Below are 19,740 nucleotides of genomic sequence, written 5' to 3'. Positions count from 1 at the left end.
CACAATTAAAACTGTTTATTTGTATAGAAATAGTCATGTTTTACATTGCTTTGTAGTTACAAATTGTAAAAAGAAAGAATATTAACACTATTAGCATCGCTAAGTTTCTCTCCAGGTTGGGAATAGATCATTTGAGAGTAGTCTGAGGTTACTCTGTGAAGTGTTAAGCATGTCAATATATTTCATGGGTTGTCCGTTTGTGTAGCTCTCACAAAGTAGCCTCCTTATGTGTCCATCATGTACCCATGTACTAGAGAAGAACGTCAGAGAAACATTCACCATTTCTATTGCAGAGAATTTATACAAACCTGCTGTGTATTCTCTCCATACCTAGTACAACGACAGGTAATCAAGCAACAAAGAAATGCTTTAAGATCACGGTACAATAGTTTCTTCCCTCTCCGTCTACTTCCCTTAGCTTCCTTCTTCTGAGACACAGTCACAATACTGCACAGGGAGGTTAGCTTGCGACCATATATACTCACCGCTGGGGCCCTTGGGCCACAAATCTCCTGTTTAATCTTTGAGACAAAGTCAAGGTAAGTGCTGGGACGGTCCCTGCATTAGCTATCAACTTGCTTTGTCCTTTAAGACTATCAGGGTGGTTTACCTACTGTACCACCAAGTGATCAACTTTCACAGTTCCTTAACTTCTAGAGGAGGAGCAGCCGACCTCAGTTTCTCTCAATCTGCTCAATGTCGAGTTCGCCTCCGAGCTGATACATGTCCTTCCTGATGCTACATAGCCCCGCCCATAAAGGCTCACGGTCCTTGCCAATGGTTGTCTCGGCTGTCACATCACTGTGGTCTGGAGAGTTCCAGTCCAGCTTCTCAATCGTGTGGTCTGTCCCCATGCTCCTGGTGACCTCACCCTCTTTGGTTCTGTGTGGTTCTTCCTCCAAGCGCTGTTCACTTACAGACAGGAAGTCAGTGTCACATGGGGCATTGCTCCTGAGAATGGGTAGGACCTGGCTTGATTGGCAACCATCTTCCCCTGTGATCCCAGGGCAGCTAAGGCTGTGGAAATTGCGAAGTTTCTGTGGAAAGACCAAAAGATGATTTGTTTAAGAATAAATTGATATGCTTTTTATAGTACTGTCAATTTCCACACTGTTATCCATGGAAATGGAATATTTGTTATGAAAGAGGCCTAACCTAGACCATGACCAAAGCTCTTGCCTGGACACAATCCCAAGTCTAAACGCACTTGGTTTTTCTCCAAATACAGTCACAATGCTTTACTTAAAAAGTATGTGAATTTCCAAGTCAAGCACTGGGCAACTACTAGTATTTAATAAACTGGGGGAAAAATGTTCATACACTTAGCCTTCATTACATACTGGGGCAACTGGTGGTCAGTTGAGCTGGCCAATGTGAACTGGGCATGAAAATTGAGATCCAGAGAGTTTTAGTGGCAGCAAGTGAGATACCCACAGGGCAGACATCACTCATGTCAGCCTTTCGACTTCACTGACCTGCCACTGGTGTTGCACAATGAGCACATACATCTGGAAAAGCCAGCAAAATTCCTTTGGCTAATCCACATGTGCCGGTGGTGCTGCAGGCATATCAAGGCCCACGACAGCTGACCTCGCTGAAGTGAGAGGGTCTTTTACAGAGGCCAGTGCACTCTGAACGGCTAGTTTGGAGTAGGCAGAGCAGCTGTCTCTCATGCATAACCTCTATGCTGTTATGCCAAAAAGGACACAGGAGGGTCTCTATTATCCCTCTGGTGCTCTTACGTAATACTGAGCAGGCACACATCAGCTCAGTATGAGTTCACAGTCAAGAGTACGAACACAGCAAAATGCATTTACACAATGCATTAAATTCAAAGAGTTATCACTCATCCAATAGCTCAGATCTTAGAGGCAAAACCGGTTGGTCAGAGCTATAAACAAGACTGGAAAAGGAAGCCGACACTGGAAACTTGTGGTCTTTGTCCCAGAGCCACCAGCAGTGATAAAGGGCTCCACACCGGAGCAGCAGTGGATCAAAGGAGCCCGTCTGTTTTCCTTGGCTCGGGGTAAGCGGGTACATTCATCAGCACCCAGCTAGTGTGGCAAAGCTGCTCTCTGCACTAGCTCCTCACTCTGAGAACACAGAGTCAGATTTCTGGCCCAGACCTTGGGACCAAACTGATAAAGGCCATTAATAGTCTGGCTGTAGCAAACCAGTACCAATGACACGCTGTATTTATCCAAACCTGCAATAACTTTTATCTTAGAATGAAGGAAGCATTCTACGGAGCAGGAGCATCCCACTTTTAAAGTTTTATGGACTTGGGACAGCAGTAATAATGAGAGTCATAAAGTGCTGCCGGTATCCAGTTCTTGCGAGCTCCTCTTCTATCAAAACCCCTTTTTCAAAACGGTGAAATGACGAGGACAGCAGAAAGGCTCCTCATCTGTAATGACCTTGAGTGTCCGTCAATAAACCCTTATCAATAGCTCACGAGGCTCGGCTGTGGCAGCGATCCACCCACTGAGCTGAATTTGCAGAAATCAATATCTCTTTACCCTGCCCACATCCCCTGCGAAGCAATCTATAATCTCTGCCACAGCCGCTCTGTGCCCTGACATTCACAGAGCTGGAGTCGGTCACACACACACACACGCGCACACACACACACACACACACACACACACACACACACACACACACACACACACACACACACACACACACACACACACACACACACAGGGGAGCAGTGTCTCCCACGGTACACCATATCACCACAGGCATCACGTACTGGCAGATCACGGTGTTACAGGCATATATGAGGACACGTTGATGTTCAGCAGTGCCGTAAATATCTGAACGGTAACTTTCACAAGTGTAAACGTTGTATCACAGCCCATAGGAACCAACGATTCACAATCTTTCCCCTATTTGTGAGCTTTTTCAAAAAAAAATTTTTTGGGTACTCTACAGGAGAGTGAATTCCCTCAAATTCCTCATTGTCTACTTTACCCACCAAGTTATATTCTTTAAAGTTAGTTGACAGAAATGGATTCTGAGGGCGTCCGGGTAGCATAGCGTTCTAGTCCGTTGCCTACCAACACAGGGATCGCCGGTTTGAATCCCCATGTTACCTCCGGCTTGGTCGGGCAGCCTTACAGGCACAATTGACCGTGTCTGTGGGTGGGAAGTCGGATGTGGCTATGTGTCCTGGTCGCTGCACTAGCACCTCCTCTGGTCAGTCGGGGAGCCTGTTCAGGGGGGAGGGGGAACTGGAAGAAATAGCGTGATCCTCCCACGTGCTACGCCCCCCTGGTGAAACTCCTCACCGTCAGGTGAAAAGAAGCAGCTGGCAACGCCACATGTAACGGAGGAGGCATGGGGTAGTCTGCAGCCCTCCCCGGATCGGCAGACGGGGGTGGAGCAACGACCGGGACGGCTTGGAAGAGTGGGGTAATTGGCTGGATACAATTGAGGAGAAAAAGGAGGGGGGGTCAAAAATAAAAACAAGAAACGGATTCTGAAAAAAAAGTGTAGCCATTGAAAGAACGAGGAAAGTAGCTAATATTTTACAAACCAACACTAATCCCGATTTGTGCCCTGCTGGAGAATTCAAGAACTCTCATAGCTTTTCATGGATAAATAACTTCTAAAGGTTTCTGCTTTCAAACAACCTGCATTGACTAATGGACTGCATGCCAGAGAATCTCCCAGATGAGCTCCATATTCTCCTGAGTTTAGTCACATCTAACAAAGCCAAGAAGACTGGAAGTCATTTTCCCTCGTCTGAGAATCAGCTGAAGGGAAAAAACAACAATGCAAGCAAATCCTGATCATTTCACATCGGCTCATAAAACACCTCCTCATGATCTCAATGGTTTTCCCTTTCACTCGAGCTGATCGCCAGTGTCACAGCGGTGCAGTCTAAACAGAGAGACTGAGAACAACGCGATGAAGATAACCCCGCGCTGAGGTGATAAACGGCAGGAAAGGCAAAACGCTAACAAACTCAGCACTCTGAAGTTCCCCCTGCAAAAATATTAACAATTGCATCGCCTTGGCTTGCCTCCATGCTAGCCTCCCCCCTGTTTGGTGTATGTGTGTGGCGTCCTCTGGTTAAGACAGTGCTGAACTCTGAGTGACTTCCTCAAAGTGTCAAAGTCCGGTGAATGTGTGGAAACGTTACCTCGCGTGTGTGCGTACACTTCTGAGGCAGAAGAGACAAAAGCCAGCCAGGATGTCTGTTCATAACAAGTAGCCAAAAGAACCTTGGTTCACTTCAAAAGTGGAGCACAAAATGTACAGCTACTGGGAGGAACATGTGCTGACCTCTCTTAAGGAACAAAAGACCATCTGTCCTGCGAACGGCCATTTTTATTTACGCTTTGATCTTACTATGAAAACTATTTGTTACGCCGATAATACGAAATCATCTGAGAGGCATGCTTTACTTCACGCTCTCTCCTGTTTGGCGAGATGTGAATACACACCCACATATTGGAATGTGACCTAGAACAAGCTTGCATGAAAGATCTTGATCGTTTAATGATAGCACCCCCCAGAAACTCTTTGAGGTGTTTGTGGGGGAGGGGGTTGGGTTGGGGGGGGGGTTCAATAGCATGACCTCGCATTGTTTGTTTATCCAACGTAGAAGGAACAACTTGCCACTGCCACAGAGTGGGAGTAGCTTGGGTAAATGAGACTGATTGAACTAGCAGAGCTTTCAGCTCACCGGGCTGTTTCCTGAGACTCCTGTCCCTGACCCAAAGATATCCATCTGGAGCAACGCTGGATTTAGGTTAGGAGACAGAGACTACGATGGCCTTCGTGGATGATTAAATTACACATATCAAAATTACACAAAAAATGTGCAAATTGAAAAGGCTATTGAAAATAGCTTAGTGGTAAAGTTTCCCCCCCCACTTCTTCTCCCCAATTGTACTTGGCCCAATCCGGGGAGGGCTGCAGTCTACCACATGCCTCTTCAAATACATGTCGCCAGCAGCTTCTTTTCACCTGACAGTGAGGAGTTTCGCCAGGGGGATGTAGCGCGTGAGAGGATCACGCTATTCCCCGCAGTTCCCCGTCCCCCCTGAACAGGCGCCCCGACCGACCAGAAAAGGCGCTAGTGCAGAGACCAGGACACATACCCACATCCAGCTTCCCACCCGCAGACATGGCCAATTGTGTCTGTAGGGACGCCCGACCAAGCCGGAGGTAGCATGGGGATTTGAACCGGTGATCCCCATGTTGGTAGGCAACGGAATAGACTGCTATGCCACCCGGACGCCAGTGGTAAAGTGTTTAACTGAATGCTATGCAAAAGTAAAATATCCAACATAAAAGTATCTGAAACAATAAAAAATGTATAACATCAGATGATACTAAACAGGATATAGTTTATCTACATGAATATTTGCTTTGTGTTGATTACACAATGGCGTAACTGAATATAATAGAAAGTGAACTGTGGTGTGTGAACGTCACTATCTTCAAATACCAACCTGGGTCATCTTAGCCAAGTCCAGCGAAGGCCTCTGTTTGTGTGTGTCGGCTGGTCTTCTGCGCTTCACACCTATCTTCTTGTCATTGAGGACGCACGGCTGTGAGCGGCTGCGGGGCAACCCTCCCTGCCCACTGCGGCGCTCAAGCTCTGGGGTGGAATCAGGGGAGCTAGATGGCGAAGGCCCGCGTGGCTCAGGGAGGCAGATCTGTTCGTGAGAGAGGTAGAGGGGCTGCGCTGGGATCTCAGAGGGCAGGGACATGGAAGAGGAAGGGGTGAGGCCAGTGAAGGCAGAGGGGCAGGGCAGGCGCTGGGTGAAGCAGGGCAGTTCGAGGGTATTGGAGCGGGCTGGCAGGCTGAAGCTGGAGCTGCGCTGCATGGCTGGGAAGCCCAACTGCACACTGCCCGTACCGCCTCGCTGCACACTGCCGCCGCTGTGGCACCTTCTCTTCTCCACTGCCGTCCACACCCGGGAGCCCTGGGGACGCCAGGCAGAACGGCAGCCGCCTGGCTCGTCTGAGCAGGACAAGGAGCGACACTGGCGCTTGCTGGGCGGCGCGGTGGAGGGAGAGGCCGCAGCCTCAGTCAGGCTGAGGTCCTTCAGTAAGCTGGAGAGGGTGCCTGACGTGTCAACCTCCCGTTCCCAACGGACCGGACTCTGATGGACCTCTGGCAGCGCGTCCCAAAGGCTCTCGAGGCTGGCCCCCACTGGCCTCTGCTGCATGGCATAGCCCTGACCAAACTCACACCAGCGGCTCGTTTCTGCAACAACAAGCCAGATTTAGCTCAAATTTAAATGGAAAAAAAAAAACATGGAAAATATTCTGAAATAAGAAGCATCCACAGAGCATAGCTCCAATTCACACATATGCCCCTGTGAGCAGGAAAAAGAGGACCACTTAAAATAATAAAATACTTAAAAAAGGTATACTATTGAAGTCAAATACTGATCTGAATCAAAACAAAAGCAGATAATAAAAAAGAAACAAATCTGATGAGCTAGACCTTTATTTATCTCTTCAGGGGCAGCGTGATATTCATTTCAAAAATAAAAAGAGTCATTTTAAGTCTTGTACTCAAGTCAGCCTTCTAAAACTTATCTGCGCTGTCCGAGATCAAGTAAAACCCAAGTCACTATGCTGTTAAGTCCAAGATAAGACCGAGACCTTCAAAATGCTGACTCAAGACCGAGTCCATACTCGAACACTACCACCCTAAAATGAGAAATTGAAAAGTTAGACACGTCGCTATTTACAGAGAGGGAGGAAGAAGAAAAAAAAAAGACGTCCTTCTACCCTAAACTGGAAGCATGTCGACTTTGAAGGAGGCAGATTTTGCCTTCATTGTTTACTTTGGCTTCACCTTGGCATGCAAACTGGCAATACAATTAGATAGTCCATGTCCATACCAGACAGCTGTACCACTTCCTCCAGACAGTTGATCAGTGCATTCTATCTATCATGCTATCAAAGCCAGGGTTTTGGGAGGCATACCAGAGCTGTTTCTGTCTGACGACGGGCTTCTCTTCAGCCATTCTTACAACTAGCGCTTCTCCCCTGTTGAACTGGGTGAACTTGAACTCTTATGAAAGGGGGGTTGGGGCTCCATGGGAGTGAGCTTCAGGGGAGGAGCTAATTTGTGGACCGATATCCCAAAACAGAGAGCCAAATACAGCCAGAATAACAAACCAAATCTCGGGAGAATTGGACAGAAGTTCGCTCCACAAATGCATCACTACATCCACAGGGTCAAACCTATACTAGATTAAGAGGAAACTCTTAAAACAGTACACGTTTAAATGCAGAGGAATTCAACATACTCATCTGAGAACTCCAAATGCAGCTAATTATGGCCTGGGAGCTAAATGCATGTTTCCCCAGGTTAGAACAGTGTAAAGCCAGTATGAGAAGTGTTTTAGGCATGAATGTCTGACAGACAATTGCCCTAAAAGCAATGGATGAAATAGTTCTCAATCCCTCATGGGGCACAATGATCTAAGAATGCCCTTTGCATTTCTTTTCATTTGCGGTACCCGCAATACAGAAAACCACCATCACTGCAAGACTGCTAGTCTAGGTCAGACTGCCAATCCTAACATGTGTAATTTGAATTGACCACTTATACTGCATGATGCACTCTGCACCTGCCACCTAGACAAGAAAGGACATCCAAAAAGAAAGAATAAATAAAGCCTTCCCTGCCAGATACAGGCACTGCTAGAGTGTGTACCCGTAGCCTATCAGCACAGCTGATTGGAGAAAGAAAATTGGGCTCAATGTCTAACTTACTCAATATCATGCCCTATTCTATCAGAGACATATTTAACCGAATGTCAATATGCCCTTTGCAAACGCTCTAAATGAGGCTCATTATCTCGGTTGTCAGGCAAAACGTGGCTTGGGTGAAATACAGATCACCCGCTGGTGTTTTTAAAAAGATCAAACTAGGTAACTATCTGCCAACAGCGATCAACACTCCACCGACACCATAGATACTGTGTCCACTCATCGTACAACCTGCTCTCCCTGCTCTCACCACCTCTAGATTCACCGACTGGATCGGCCACTTTGAAACCCATGTGTCAGGTGGCTGAGTGGTGTGGCCGCTGCCTCCTCCTGGTATGTAAGACAACCGTTCTTCTTCACTCCCCCAAAACACCATTTATATAGCATGGGGAGGAAAACGAAATACAGTATGAACAACACCATCTGTCAAATTGGCATCGTCTTTCAGGGCCTTACCAGTCTTACGAAATCAATGACGGGCTACTGCCAGTACAAAACACCATTTATCTCCAATGCAATTCGATGAGAAAATTCTATAACTGTTGTTGCCAGTTCTGACAGAATGGAGGAAGGGAGTAGTAAACTGTTCAGAGGGGGAAAACCGCTAAGAGGAAAACAATTCAAACTGATGAGATATCCAGACTTAGTAGGTCATGGAGGTACCAGGGAGGCTCAGCAAATTAGATGTGAATAAGCAGTCGTAAATACATACATCTTAGCAGGAACACCTGCCAGGTATGTCGGATACCACAGTGTGAGGCCAGAGACCAGATGTAGCAGGTATTGGCCACCTGCTTTTAACTTAATCATCTCTCTAAAATGTGACAATGCACCGCCACACCTTGGGATCATTTCTGTCGCAAAACATCTGACATTTTCTGGTTTCCACAAGCTGTTGGAGGGCATCATATGTACATAATTATAGCTTATGCCCAGTTTATGGTGAGGCGTGAGGCAATGACAACAATAAGACAAAGAATGAATGTAATGTGAGAGTACATGGTGTATGTGTGTGTTTGACCGTTTGGATTGGGAGGATTATTGATCGAGAAGGTTCCTAGAGGAAACTGGCTCTTACCCATGAGTCCACAAGAAAAGAGGGCTGTCCCCTGGCTCATGGTCTGTCCATGGAACTGTGGAAATGGAGGAAGGACTCGTTGTTAGCTAACCCTGGAAATGTGTATACATAGGTTTGCATACCACATACAGGAAGTTCTTGCGTCAAACACAAAACCTGCATGAGTAAGCTCATAAACAACCAATCTGGAAGAAGTCAAAGATAGTCCACATGGAAATTTTCTCTGAGTCTGTTTCAAAGGGAAATGACTGGCTGTTGTTTGACCAAGCATGACTAGTCAACAGACAGAGACAGAGACAGAGAGAGAGAGAGAGAGAGAGAGAGAGAGAGAGAGAGAGAGAGAGAGAGAGAGAGAGAGAGAGAGAGAGAGAGAGAGAGAGAGAGAGAGAGAGAGAGAGAGGGAGGGAGGGAGAGGGAGGGAGGGAGAGGGAGGGATATCCACCATAAATGCCTCTAAATGTGCCTCAGCCTGGAGCGTGATGACTTCATTTCACGTGGTCAAGAGGGCAAACTTAGTCCATGGAACTGGGAAAATTTTCTCACTCCGTGCTGGCAGAGTTTCAACTAAGTACGTTTTAACCAGAAAGTGAGTCATAAGCGCCAAGCTTGGTAAAACTAAAATACTCCATTGTCGCTTGGATTGCAGTCAATTAAATGGTGAGGATTCAAACCAGATGACACACACCATGATGACAACAATTGGGAGCCATTACGATGCAATCATCCCCAAATGCAAAGAAAACATCCTTTCTGTCTGGCCCGTTAACTACACTATATCCAAATAACGCCACAGCTTTTCACATCCTTTCCCGAGGTCTAGTAACAAAACACTTTTGAATTCTCCAACAAATATGACACAAGGGAAGCAAAGGCAATTATTGGGAGTTTACTCCATCAAAGACATGCTCTGTAATTACACTTAAACGCAGGCTCGCACTGATTTTGACAACATGGGAATACATGTGGCTATAAAATCCCTGTGAAGTAATAACCATGGCCGTCATGTGTCCTGATGTAGAACAGCGCCCTGGTCTTTTCCCTCTTGGCTAGCATAGCTGACGCTTTACTTGGAAAAGATACAGATGAACATATGAAGAGAAAGAGAAAAAAAAAACTCGATACATAAGCAAAGATCAACTTCTCACCGGGCCTAAATCCAGCCGTTTGGATGTTACATCGTCGACACCCTTCTTTTCCAGTGTTTTCTTGTAAATGATTACCATGGCAACACACATCTTTGCCCCAGGCCAATGCAGTGCAGGCAAACAAAGTTGGAGGCCATCCTAATGGGCACGGTGTGAGAAGGCTGAATTCTCATATGCGCACAAAGCAGCCGTCAACCCCTCCAGGAATGCGCTTCACTCCTCGGTCCAATCCTGGGCAGACACAAAAAGATGAGCAAAGGATTACAAGTCAGTGCGTTTCCAACATTTTGTCTAGCATATGAGTGGATCGTGATCTGGCTGGATTGTAGGAAACAAGGAACCCCGGGGGTGGAAACTCTGAAAACGCACCATCACTGCAGAGTAAACCCAACCCCCACCACCACCACCATCCCACCCCAACTTAAGCCCTCAGGCTCAGCTCAAATACACACCCGTCTCAGTCTCTCAGCATTTAAAGTGTACTTTCTACACCAACACTCTTGCTAAACCCTTTATACAGATACCCAAGTGGGTGGCTGGGAAAATGGAAAGTCAACAGAGGCTGGTGGTTTGACAAGATCCTTTAATTCTCGAGTGAGCTGGCAGATATTCCCTGCAAGCACCGTTTCCTGGGAACACATGATGTGAGCAGAGCCCCTTATTGTCGTATTGTGGCATCGTGTTTAACTTGACCTACGCTCCATTTTCACTTCCCCTTGTTTCCTCCACCACGCTACCAAAACTGGAACCTCTGAGCCTTGTTTTTGTTGTTGCCCGTCCCTTTAGGAGATTATCGGTCATCTGACAGAGCGAGCAGGTTTCCTCAAAGTGATCCACGCAGGAATACAGAGCGCAGCAAAGTCAGAGTTGTGTAATTGAATCCTAAGGGGCTGGCTGGGAATAGCTGTGACCTTGCGGTTATCAAAACAAACCTCTTCGCATTAGCGTCGCACTGATTACAGTAAAACAGCTGATTAGGCACAGATGTAAATCTATAATCACCATGACCGAGTTTCCTACCACCTGATGGGTACCGGTCAGGCCCACACAGGCAAAGCAGGGACATGGTACTGTACAAGTTTAGGTGCACACAAGACAGCAGACAGGCCTGCAAGGTCAGAGGAGCTGGAGGGTCTGAATGACAAAACAACTGCGGGGGGGGGGGGGGCACACAACAGAGAAATAGAGGGACAAAAGAGTGAAACAAAAGAGTGCTGTGTGTAGATGATGAGACACCGTGGGAGACAAAAGAGATGACATCAGAGGGTGTGTGTGTGTGGGGGGGGGGGGCAACGTCACAAGACCCCAAGGGGGGGCTGACTGGCTGGCAGCACAAGGTAGTGTTTACGTGCAGCATGATTTCCATTACAGACACTTATCACATCAGGAAAACAACTTACTAACTGGGTTGTTTTTTTGTGGCAGTCCTAACTTGTGGCCCATGATAAGAGTGGAATAGATGAAAAAGCGTGGAGCTGGAACAAGCCCAGACACACATCAATCCAGCGACGTGTGGACGCACAGGAAAAGGTTGCTTATAATTGACTGTTAATTGCTTAGTGGTGGATGCAAGTGGCACTGTCAAAAAACCCGCAAAAAGGGAGCGTCCGGGTGGCGTGGCGGTCTATTCCGTTGCTTACCGACACGGGGATTGCCGGTTGGAATCACCGTGTTACCACTGGCTTGGTCCGGCGTCCCTACACACACAATTGGCCTTGTCTGTGGGCGGGAAGCCGGATGTGGGTATGTGTCCTGGTCGCTGCACTAGCGCCTCCTCTGGTCGGTCAGAGCACCTGTTCAGGGGGGAGGGGGAACTGGGGGGGAATAAGTGATCCTCCCACACACTACGTCCCCCTGGTGAAACTCCTCACTGTCAGGTGAAAAGAAGCTGCTGGCAAATCCAAATGTATTGGAGGAGGCATGTGGTAGTCTGCAGCCCACCCCCGGATCGGCAGAGGGGGTGGAGCAATGTCCAGGACGACTCAGAGCAGTGGGGTGATTGGCCAGGTACAATTGGGGAGAAAAGGGGGGGGGGGAATCCAAACCCTCCCCCCGAAAACTAACAAAACTTGTTGGTGGGGGGGGGGGGGGGTGAAAAAAGCTCCTTAATGCAATTTTCACACCAGTGAACTGTGATGCACAATGACATTGTTCTTCCCATGGGATAACCAGGAAAAAGTGGATTTAAACTAACGTTCTTCTAACTCCAACCTGCAAACTAGTGGTGCACGATGTATAAGTCAGCTTATTGGTACGAGCCAAATCAAAATCATGCCCAATATGTCGCACCAACATGATGATGCGAGATGTGCTGACGGTCACAACAAGCACTGATGGAAAGGCGGGTTGCGCTTACAGCCTACAAACCATTGTAGGCCCTTATAGATTTACGTCAAATTGTTTTCAATTGAGGCAACGTTGTGATAGTGTTTCAATGATCATCCTGTCTTAAAGAAATGCAAGGGCAAAGATGTTAGAACATGAATGTTACATATCTTGTTCTCTGTTTATGTTGAAGTAATTTGTGCTCATCTGCTATGCAAAATGCAAATACTTAGAAACAGTATAGTGTTTAGTAATAAATCAAGACAAGTACTAATGAAAGAGTGTTTTTTAGACATCTTCATCTGAACCAAGCATCACAGTTAAAGTTTAATAAATTATAATAATAATAATGATAATAATAATAATAATAATAATAATACTACATTTGTCACTTGACTGACATCTGCGCTATAGGGCAGATGTCAATAAAGTGACATCTGCCCTATAGTGCCTCCGGTCCATAGTTTGGACCCGGCTCTACAGGATGTAAAACAGGAAACATGAAAGAAATGATAATAATAACAATAATAATAATAATAAATCAACTCCACTGGTGGAAACTAAGACACGTGGTGGTACTGCTATGAAACAAAACATATCAGGATTGGTGGCCATATGACCATGGAAATTATTGGTTATCAAAAAAAAGTAATATGATACACCACAGAAAGTTGAATCAGTTCATCTGGAGATAACGTTTTTCAGAGAAATGTTTACTGACTCATCTAAGTAACTTTTTAGACGAGTGAAGAAATGTTTCTCTCGCAATAAACGTTGTGTCCCGATGAACTAATTCAACTTCCTGTGATTTTCTTACCTAGGTTATTGAGCATGCATAAAGAAAATATGATGCATCTTTACTGCAAACCAAATCCAACCATATTTCTTGTCTTGGAGATTACTGAAATGTTCCTCATCATCCCCAAACTCAATGCAAACTCAAGAGAAAACAACAATTCTGAAACACACTAGTGCCATGAGAGAAACCAAGTAACATAAAGTTAGCAAATCCTGACCCAGAGCCTTTTGAAATCCATTCCAACCTCTATAGCAGTTTGTGAATGGAAAACTTGCAATGAAGAGAAGCACTCTCCTTAGGGTTTGGCAGGGGCCTCTGCTTTCTCATGCACCAATTAAATTGTTGAGCATACGTACGAGGCATAGCGAGGCATGCTCCCTCAGCCGTCTCCAGCGCCTAGCAGGGGCACGCCATGCACTCACTTCCCACAACATACACTTAAGTAATGGGAGATGCTGATCAGGCTGCAGCACATCAGCCGAAGCACCTAGCCCAAATAAAGTTTTTTGCCAAAGAAATGTTTCCACCCTTCTGCCGCAAACTGGAACTGGTGAGAACCCTCACACCTCTGATGGCCGATGGCTCTTTATCTGAGTCAAGCCGCAGCCACCGTGACAGCTGAGACGTCTAACCTCTAAGGAGGGGGAAGAGTGCTGTGGGAATATTCACACAGATCTGGCTCTTACCACATGCAAAAGACTGCTGAGCGACTGACACGAACTCAGCAGTGACAGTGACCTCCCTGTAGGCCTTGCAAAACTGCCATCTTGGGCTAGTCGATGGAGTGCCACACTTTCCTCTGAGCTCACCATAAGCTTTCAACAATTGTTATTTGAGGTTGTCGGAAGTTGCAACAACGAGCTATCGCATCACCTGAATAAATATGCAAGATGGGTACAGAGGAAACCACAGAGCTGATTAGGACAAACCTAAAGAGTGGGTCTACTTTACAGTCAGCTATATTGGTGTTAAACAGCCTGAACAGAGCAGGCTCGCTTTCTGTGCATTAGTCAAAAGACATATGGGAGCACTGCATCATAACCGAGCCTATCTCGTGAGGCAGAATGAGTCAAGGCTAAGGCAAAGAGTACAGCATTTCAGCTTAGACATTAAAATACTCCTCTGAAGTTTAGTCTGCTTTATGCTGTGAAATGTAATTTTCCAATTAGAGCAGCTTTTCTATACATCGATCAAACTGTAATCCTATGGGTTACATAAGGAGCTGGCCGCTTGGAGTCTGACAGACAATTCATGTCAATGCTAATCGATTTTATGGTATTTGTAGAACTAGAAGCAAGCAGCACTTCCTGACATCACCATTATGCCTTGCTACAAGGGCCAAACATAAGCTACCGAGTAACAAATCAGTAATGAGCACTAAATACAATTGGAATAACTACAAAGTGAGTTACATCTCTTGAATTCTCAACTTTTTTTTCAAAGTTAGTAATCAAATTTACAGTCTCATGATAGTATGGCATTAAAGTATGGCACCACTTTTTTTTTTGATAATTTGGAAGTTGAATAGCCCATCTCTTTTTCTTTTTTATCTCTTCCATTCCTCTATGCACGGCATTTGGACCTGTGTTCCGCACAGAACAATCCCCTCTCAGTAATCCGAGCATCTGCTGAGCACCTGAGATGGCCCGACCTGAAACCTAACAGAGGGATTTGTGCAGCTCTTCAGTTCGGGGCTGCTTGAAAAACAAAGATACTGAATCAAAGTCAAGCTCCCCCCCTACAAGGAAATTCTCTAGAAGGAAATATGCACGTTCCTAAAAACCTGCTATACCCAAGCCACTGGCTCTTGTAGTCTCTGTCATGGCTTGTGAATGATCCATATATGAATTCATATAGATTCAGGCAATTTCCCACGCTGTGATGTTCGGCGGTGTCGACAGAGCATATCACATACGGCCAAACATACAGGCTGCATAAAGACCAATGACTGAGATAACAGCAAACTAGTTTGACTTATTTGGGGTTTTTTTTAGGATGTTCCTCATCTTTGCTGTGAAAATGGGGGAATTGTTTTCAAACTTGAAACTTTCTTTGTAAGTGTTGTCAGTGGCAACAAAAAGCAGGTGCCATCTTGAGTTTCACTCCGGCTGACAAAATGAAAAGAAATTTATGAAACACATTATAGGGTGTAGGCCTGCCCACAGCTGCATTCATTTTCACAGAAATTAGGATATGTCAAACAAGAGGCGTTTAAAGCAGTGAGTGAATAGTCAGCAATGAGCATGGCTTGGAGCCTTCAATAGTGGTTACCAAGCTTGGTTGAGGGCCTGGGGCAGAGCTATGTTCTTGCAGGCATGCAGCTGCCCACTTACCATAAACACAAAGGCCCAGAAATGCTGTGTATGGCAGCCAAGGAGGCCTACTTTTTCAAGAAGGCCTGCTGTTTAGTTATTTCATACATAATCACTTGCACTGTATACATTTGTTTAGAACAACAGATTTGCTGAGGTCATTTAACAGGTCTTTCAGCAAACCTGTCAACGTTGCAGAGAAATGTTGTCCCCATTAATACCAAGTCTGACAAAAGCTCTCAATAAACAATGAGGCAAAGATGCAGCACATCTCTACATCCATAGCAGAGATAGTGTTACATGTTGATGGGCCTAAAATAGGAACACGTTACAGCCACAGAAGGGCCTCTTGGAATTCAATCAAAATAAAGAATTTTTTAGTGAGAGAGCACTATGGCGTCTTAGGCCATGTGCAGGATTTCATCCCCTACCCCCACACATTGTATTCCCACTGGACAGACACAGGAACTTGAATAAGACAGGAACAAATCTTTCTTTTTTTAAGCTAACACTTGGACAATTTCATAACTTGGGCATCAGGATATGTAGACTCTCAGAAAGTTTTGAAAGTCAACAAAATGTCTCCGGGTCACTTCCATCGGAGCAAGGAGAAAAGACTCATCTGCACAACTTGATAAGCAAATCAGTTTGACCTTAAACCAAATTGCTTTAATAATTTTGCACATAGGCTTGTCAGATCAGTGACCTTGCCAAGTCGAAGCCACTCTGTTTTTAAATAGAAGAACCTGAAAGCAGATAGTCAACATACCCAGTACAAACATCCCCCAGTCCCTTCTGAAAAGGATGCTGGCAAGGAAATTGGCATGACGGAGACTAACAGAAAGTTACATGCAGGCTACAGACCAAACAGGATTTTAAACTCAAGAAAAAAAAAGCCAAGAACTATTAATGATACAGTATGAGGTGTCCTAGTGCAAGAAAAATAAAGTCAGTTATATGACAGTTTTCTTACTGTCACATTCACCACCTCTTTGAGTGTGTATCTTTGGGATAAAAGCTGGAGTTTCGTTTGGAGAACAACAGGAGCTACTTTGCACTACTTTGCACTCATGATCATAGCCATAGGACATTCACAAGAGTTTCAGTAAGCACGAAAAGGAAGATTCTCTCAGACTGTATGTCAGCCAGGCCCAATTTCATACCTGAAGGGAAGCTAGCCAAAAAAAAAAAAAGAGAGAGAGAGAGAGAGAGAGAGAGATAAGACAACAGCATTCCACTGAAACAACAAACTGTGACGTACTGTACAAGTGACAGAGAATACATAGCCTGATTACATTGTCAAACACACTCCCATCCCATCAGGTACAGACTCACGAAATGGCTGTGAGAGAGAAAAGAAATTCTTCAATAACTACAAAACAACATTGAGCTATCTTGGTATGTGTGTGCATTGCATGAGCGCAAATCAGAGTGGATGGCACATCCAGACGGGCCAATGTCCAGGAAAATGCATTTGAGCAAGCGGAGGAATGAGCTAAGCCAACAGGTTGCAGAGACTTCATGGAACATTTGAACAATCATCGCCTAATATATAGTAGTCAAAATAAAATATATGCCTAAGCTGTTTACACACCACAATGACAGCTCAAGGTGATACAACCAAATATACACTAGTACGATGATGATACTGAAATGAAATTAATATTAAAATGAGGGGAAACATGGTCCCCCATGTCTAAGCATTTTCTAAACTTGTTCATTGATTCAGCATTCTACAGTATTTCCCCTACGTACTCTGGCAACCTTCCAGCACCAAAAAAAAAGAAAAAGAAAAAGAAAAGAAAGAAAAACTCTTATTAAATCACGTTACTGCGATATCCACATAACATAATAAAGAGAAAGGGGGGGGGACACATTCAGTGTAAGCACCAAATAGAGACAGTAACCTTAAACATGCAAGAGAGAAAAGAACAAAGCGAAGGCAGTGTGAGCACATGAGGAAAGCTCGCTAAGTAAGCTAGGTGCTCTGCTGAACACCATTAGAGCTGACCCACTTGTCACCGTTGATGATGGTCAAACTTATTTGTCTACATGCATCCATATGCTACACTTCACATACTTGGACAACTTCGAGGAGTCGTCCTTACGTTTCATGTGCTATGGCAGCAACAACACTGACTACTCACTCAGCTCCTTGGGTAACTTAGCTAAGGAACTAACAAAAACTTTGAATAAAAATTAATTAAAAAAAAATACACTATCTAGACAAGTTAGCTGGATCACTCACAGGCACAAAGATGAACATCTTCGAGGATCCAACGACTGACAACGGCAGTTAGTTTCGCTTGACCATTTCGATATGTATGTATTATAAATATTTTTTTTCAATTTTTATTACTTTTTTTTTCTTTTTAGTTTTTTTTAATAGTTTTTCTTTTTGCACAAAGGCAAAACCGAGGCGTCAGCCCGGAAGCTGGACAGGCAGACCGCACATGAAACTACAACACTGTCCCACTGCTCTAGTATCCAAGTTCGCACACTAACGACGCTGTGACAACACACACTAGGACGTACCACTTATTCCAGAAGGGGCGGGGGGGTGTCAAAGTTTAACAGTTTGATTTCCGTGACTAAATCGACTTTTTTAAGACTTCGATAATTCAACGTTACTCGGTCGTATCATATTACCAAAGTATCGGAAGATATACGGTACAAAGTTCATCTCTGAGTTTGTAAAATATGTGCGCGTCCCCTTGCGCCACCGTCACTCACCCTTAATCCGTGGTACGATCTGCGCCGCGGTAATGATATGTAATCATAGTATTCCGCTGTGTACATAGACGAGTCTCAAAATCCACCGCCGTGCGATGTGACCGGGGGCGTTGTACGTTTTCGTGTGTCCTGCGCTGAGATTAAAACGCAGCTTCCCAAAACGAGTTTCCAGTGTTCACGTTTTAAAGAGTTGTGCTAGATGAACACAAGTTATTACAAGCAGATGTTCTTCGTGCCAGAGAGTAAGGGAAGTGCTGCCTTTATGGTAAATGGGCTGCCCTTGGGGGGGGGGGGGGCAGGCCATACAGATGGGCTGAAAATGACGTGACTTTTGTCAAATTGGTATGCATAAATAACATCAACAGTCATCGCTCACCAATATTGTCACTATTTACTTACACTTAACGATAAATCAACTTAAGACAAACTGCACGTAGTCTTCTGACACTATATAGTTGTGTAGCTATATAAAAAACACAAACAGTCTCAAGTCCCTTAATACCGCTGGCAAAAGTGTGTAGTATATGCGATCTATCTAGTTTATTCATTTCATTGCTGTCATATCATATATATTCATCTTCTTTGTTGGGATTGGATGTGGCCTCGGAGGGGTGGTGAGCTGAGGCTCACCCCTGACATGACACTATTGTTAATCAAAGACTAACATCTGTTGTGTGCCACTAATCTCCTCTAGTATGGCAGACTGTCCGCCTAGGAGATTCAGACTGTCTGCTCCTTGTGTAAAAGGGGCACCAAGGATTTGTCTCCCCCACTTTATGAAATACAGTCGGGGGGGGGGGGGACACTGGCTTTTTACGACCAGTATCCTATTGGCTGTTATAGTGTCCAGCTATTGCCTTGCCAAATACATAAATGCATTATATGACATGACATAGACAGGCTGATGTGCACCATAGACACGAGACTCCGTGACTCGTTGAGAATTGAAGATTGTTTGAAAATCTAAGCAGGGATATTTTGCTACAGGCATTACGATCAGTGCCTGCATTCAACAAGTGTTGCGGTTGTGCGCCTGTATTGTCTTTACTGAAACTGTAGAGGGCAGTGTTAACAAATCATATGTGCTTCGCTATAAAACTCTCAAATCAAAAATGTATCATAGAATTGAAATCGTTTATACATGTTAATTAATCATTATTTGTTTCTGACATCCCTCTTTGATCAGAGGCAACCCACATATGCCATATGGTTAACAGTAAATGGTTAAGTGAGCTTCCAAGTCTCAGTCATGCGACCCCATGCAGGAAGGATACTGTGTGCCATCTGTAGTTCACAGTGGCCTTAAGACAGATGGCTGAAGGACTTCAGTCTTCTGCAGGAGCCAACCTCTCTCAACTTCACAGAGCTGTTCATGCTATCTGGCTCTTACATAACTGTACTTCACAGTACACCAGACTTGAAAGGTCATCAAGTAGCTTCTGTAATGATTGAGTGAGTAAATGGTTTAACTGAACATTAAATAACTTATTTGATATGCACAAGTCTCATAAGCGATGATAGTCGCAGCTTCTCCAGATGAAAGCAAAACAGTGACACCATTTGACAAAATGCAGAAGTGCATTCTTTTCTAAATGC

General features: G+C 44.9%; 1 protein-coding gene across 7 annotated transcripts; it reads right to left on the bottom strand.

Moving 5' to 3' along the window:
- fam53b (family with sequence similarity 53 member B) lies at positions 1-18,387 on the bottom strand. Of its 7 annotated transcripts, none has more exons than XM_056296971.1 (5): positions 18,145-18,387; positions 9,976-10,206; positions 8,831-8,885; positions 5,469-6,229; positions 1-1,037 (listed from the first exon to the last, which is right to left on the bottom strand). In XM_056296971.1, the coding sequence occupies exons 2-5, from the start codon at positions 10,063-10,065 to the stop codon at positions 675-677; spliced, it is 1,269 nt and encodes a 422-aa protein (XP_056152946.1). In that variant the 5' UTR covers positions 10,066-10,206; positions 18,145-18,387; the 3' UTR covers positions 1-674. The 7 variants fall into 7 exon arrangements, with proteins under 7 accessions (XP_056152946.1, XP_056152945.1, XP_056152947.1 ...); XM_056296970.1 differs by lacking the exon at positions 18,145-18,387 and adding an exon at positions 17,660-17,902; XM_056296972.1 differs by lacking the exons at positions 8,831-8,885; positions 18,145-18,387 and adding an exon at positions 17,660-17,902.
- Between the last annotated feature and the right edge of the window lie 1,353 nt (positions 18,388-19,740).

The sequence above is a fragment of the Lampris incognitus genome, chromosome 17 (assembly GCF_029633865.1).
Source record: "Lampris incognitus isolate fLamInc1 chromosome 17, fLamInc1.hap2, whole genome shotgun sequence".
NCBI classification, from domain to species: Eukaryota; Metazoa; Chordata; class Actinopteri; order Lampriformes; family Lampridae; genus Lampris; species Lampris incognitus.
This window is presented reverse-complemented; position numbering and strand designations above follow the sequence as displayed.

Excerpts from the sequence above, each read along its gene's own strand:
- fam53b (XM_056296971.1), bottom strand. The coding sequence starts at position 10,065 with ATGTGTGTTGCCATGGTAATCATTTACAAGAAAACACTGGAAAAGAAG. Across the intron at positions 8,886-9,975 it reads AACGGCTGGATTTAGGCCCG|TTCCATGGACAGACCATGAG; the intron begins GTGAGAAGTTGA and ends CCATTTCCACAG. Across the intron at positions 6,230-8,830 it reads CTTTTCTTGTGGACTCATGG|AAACGAGCCGCTGGTGTGAG; the intron begins GTAAGAGCCAGT and ends TTGTTGTTGCAG.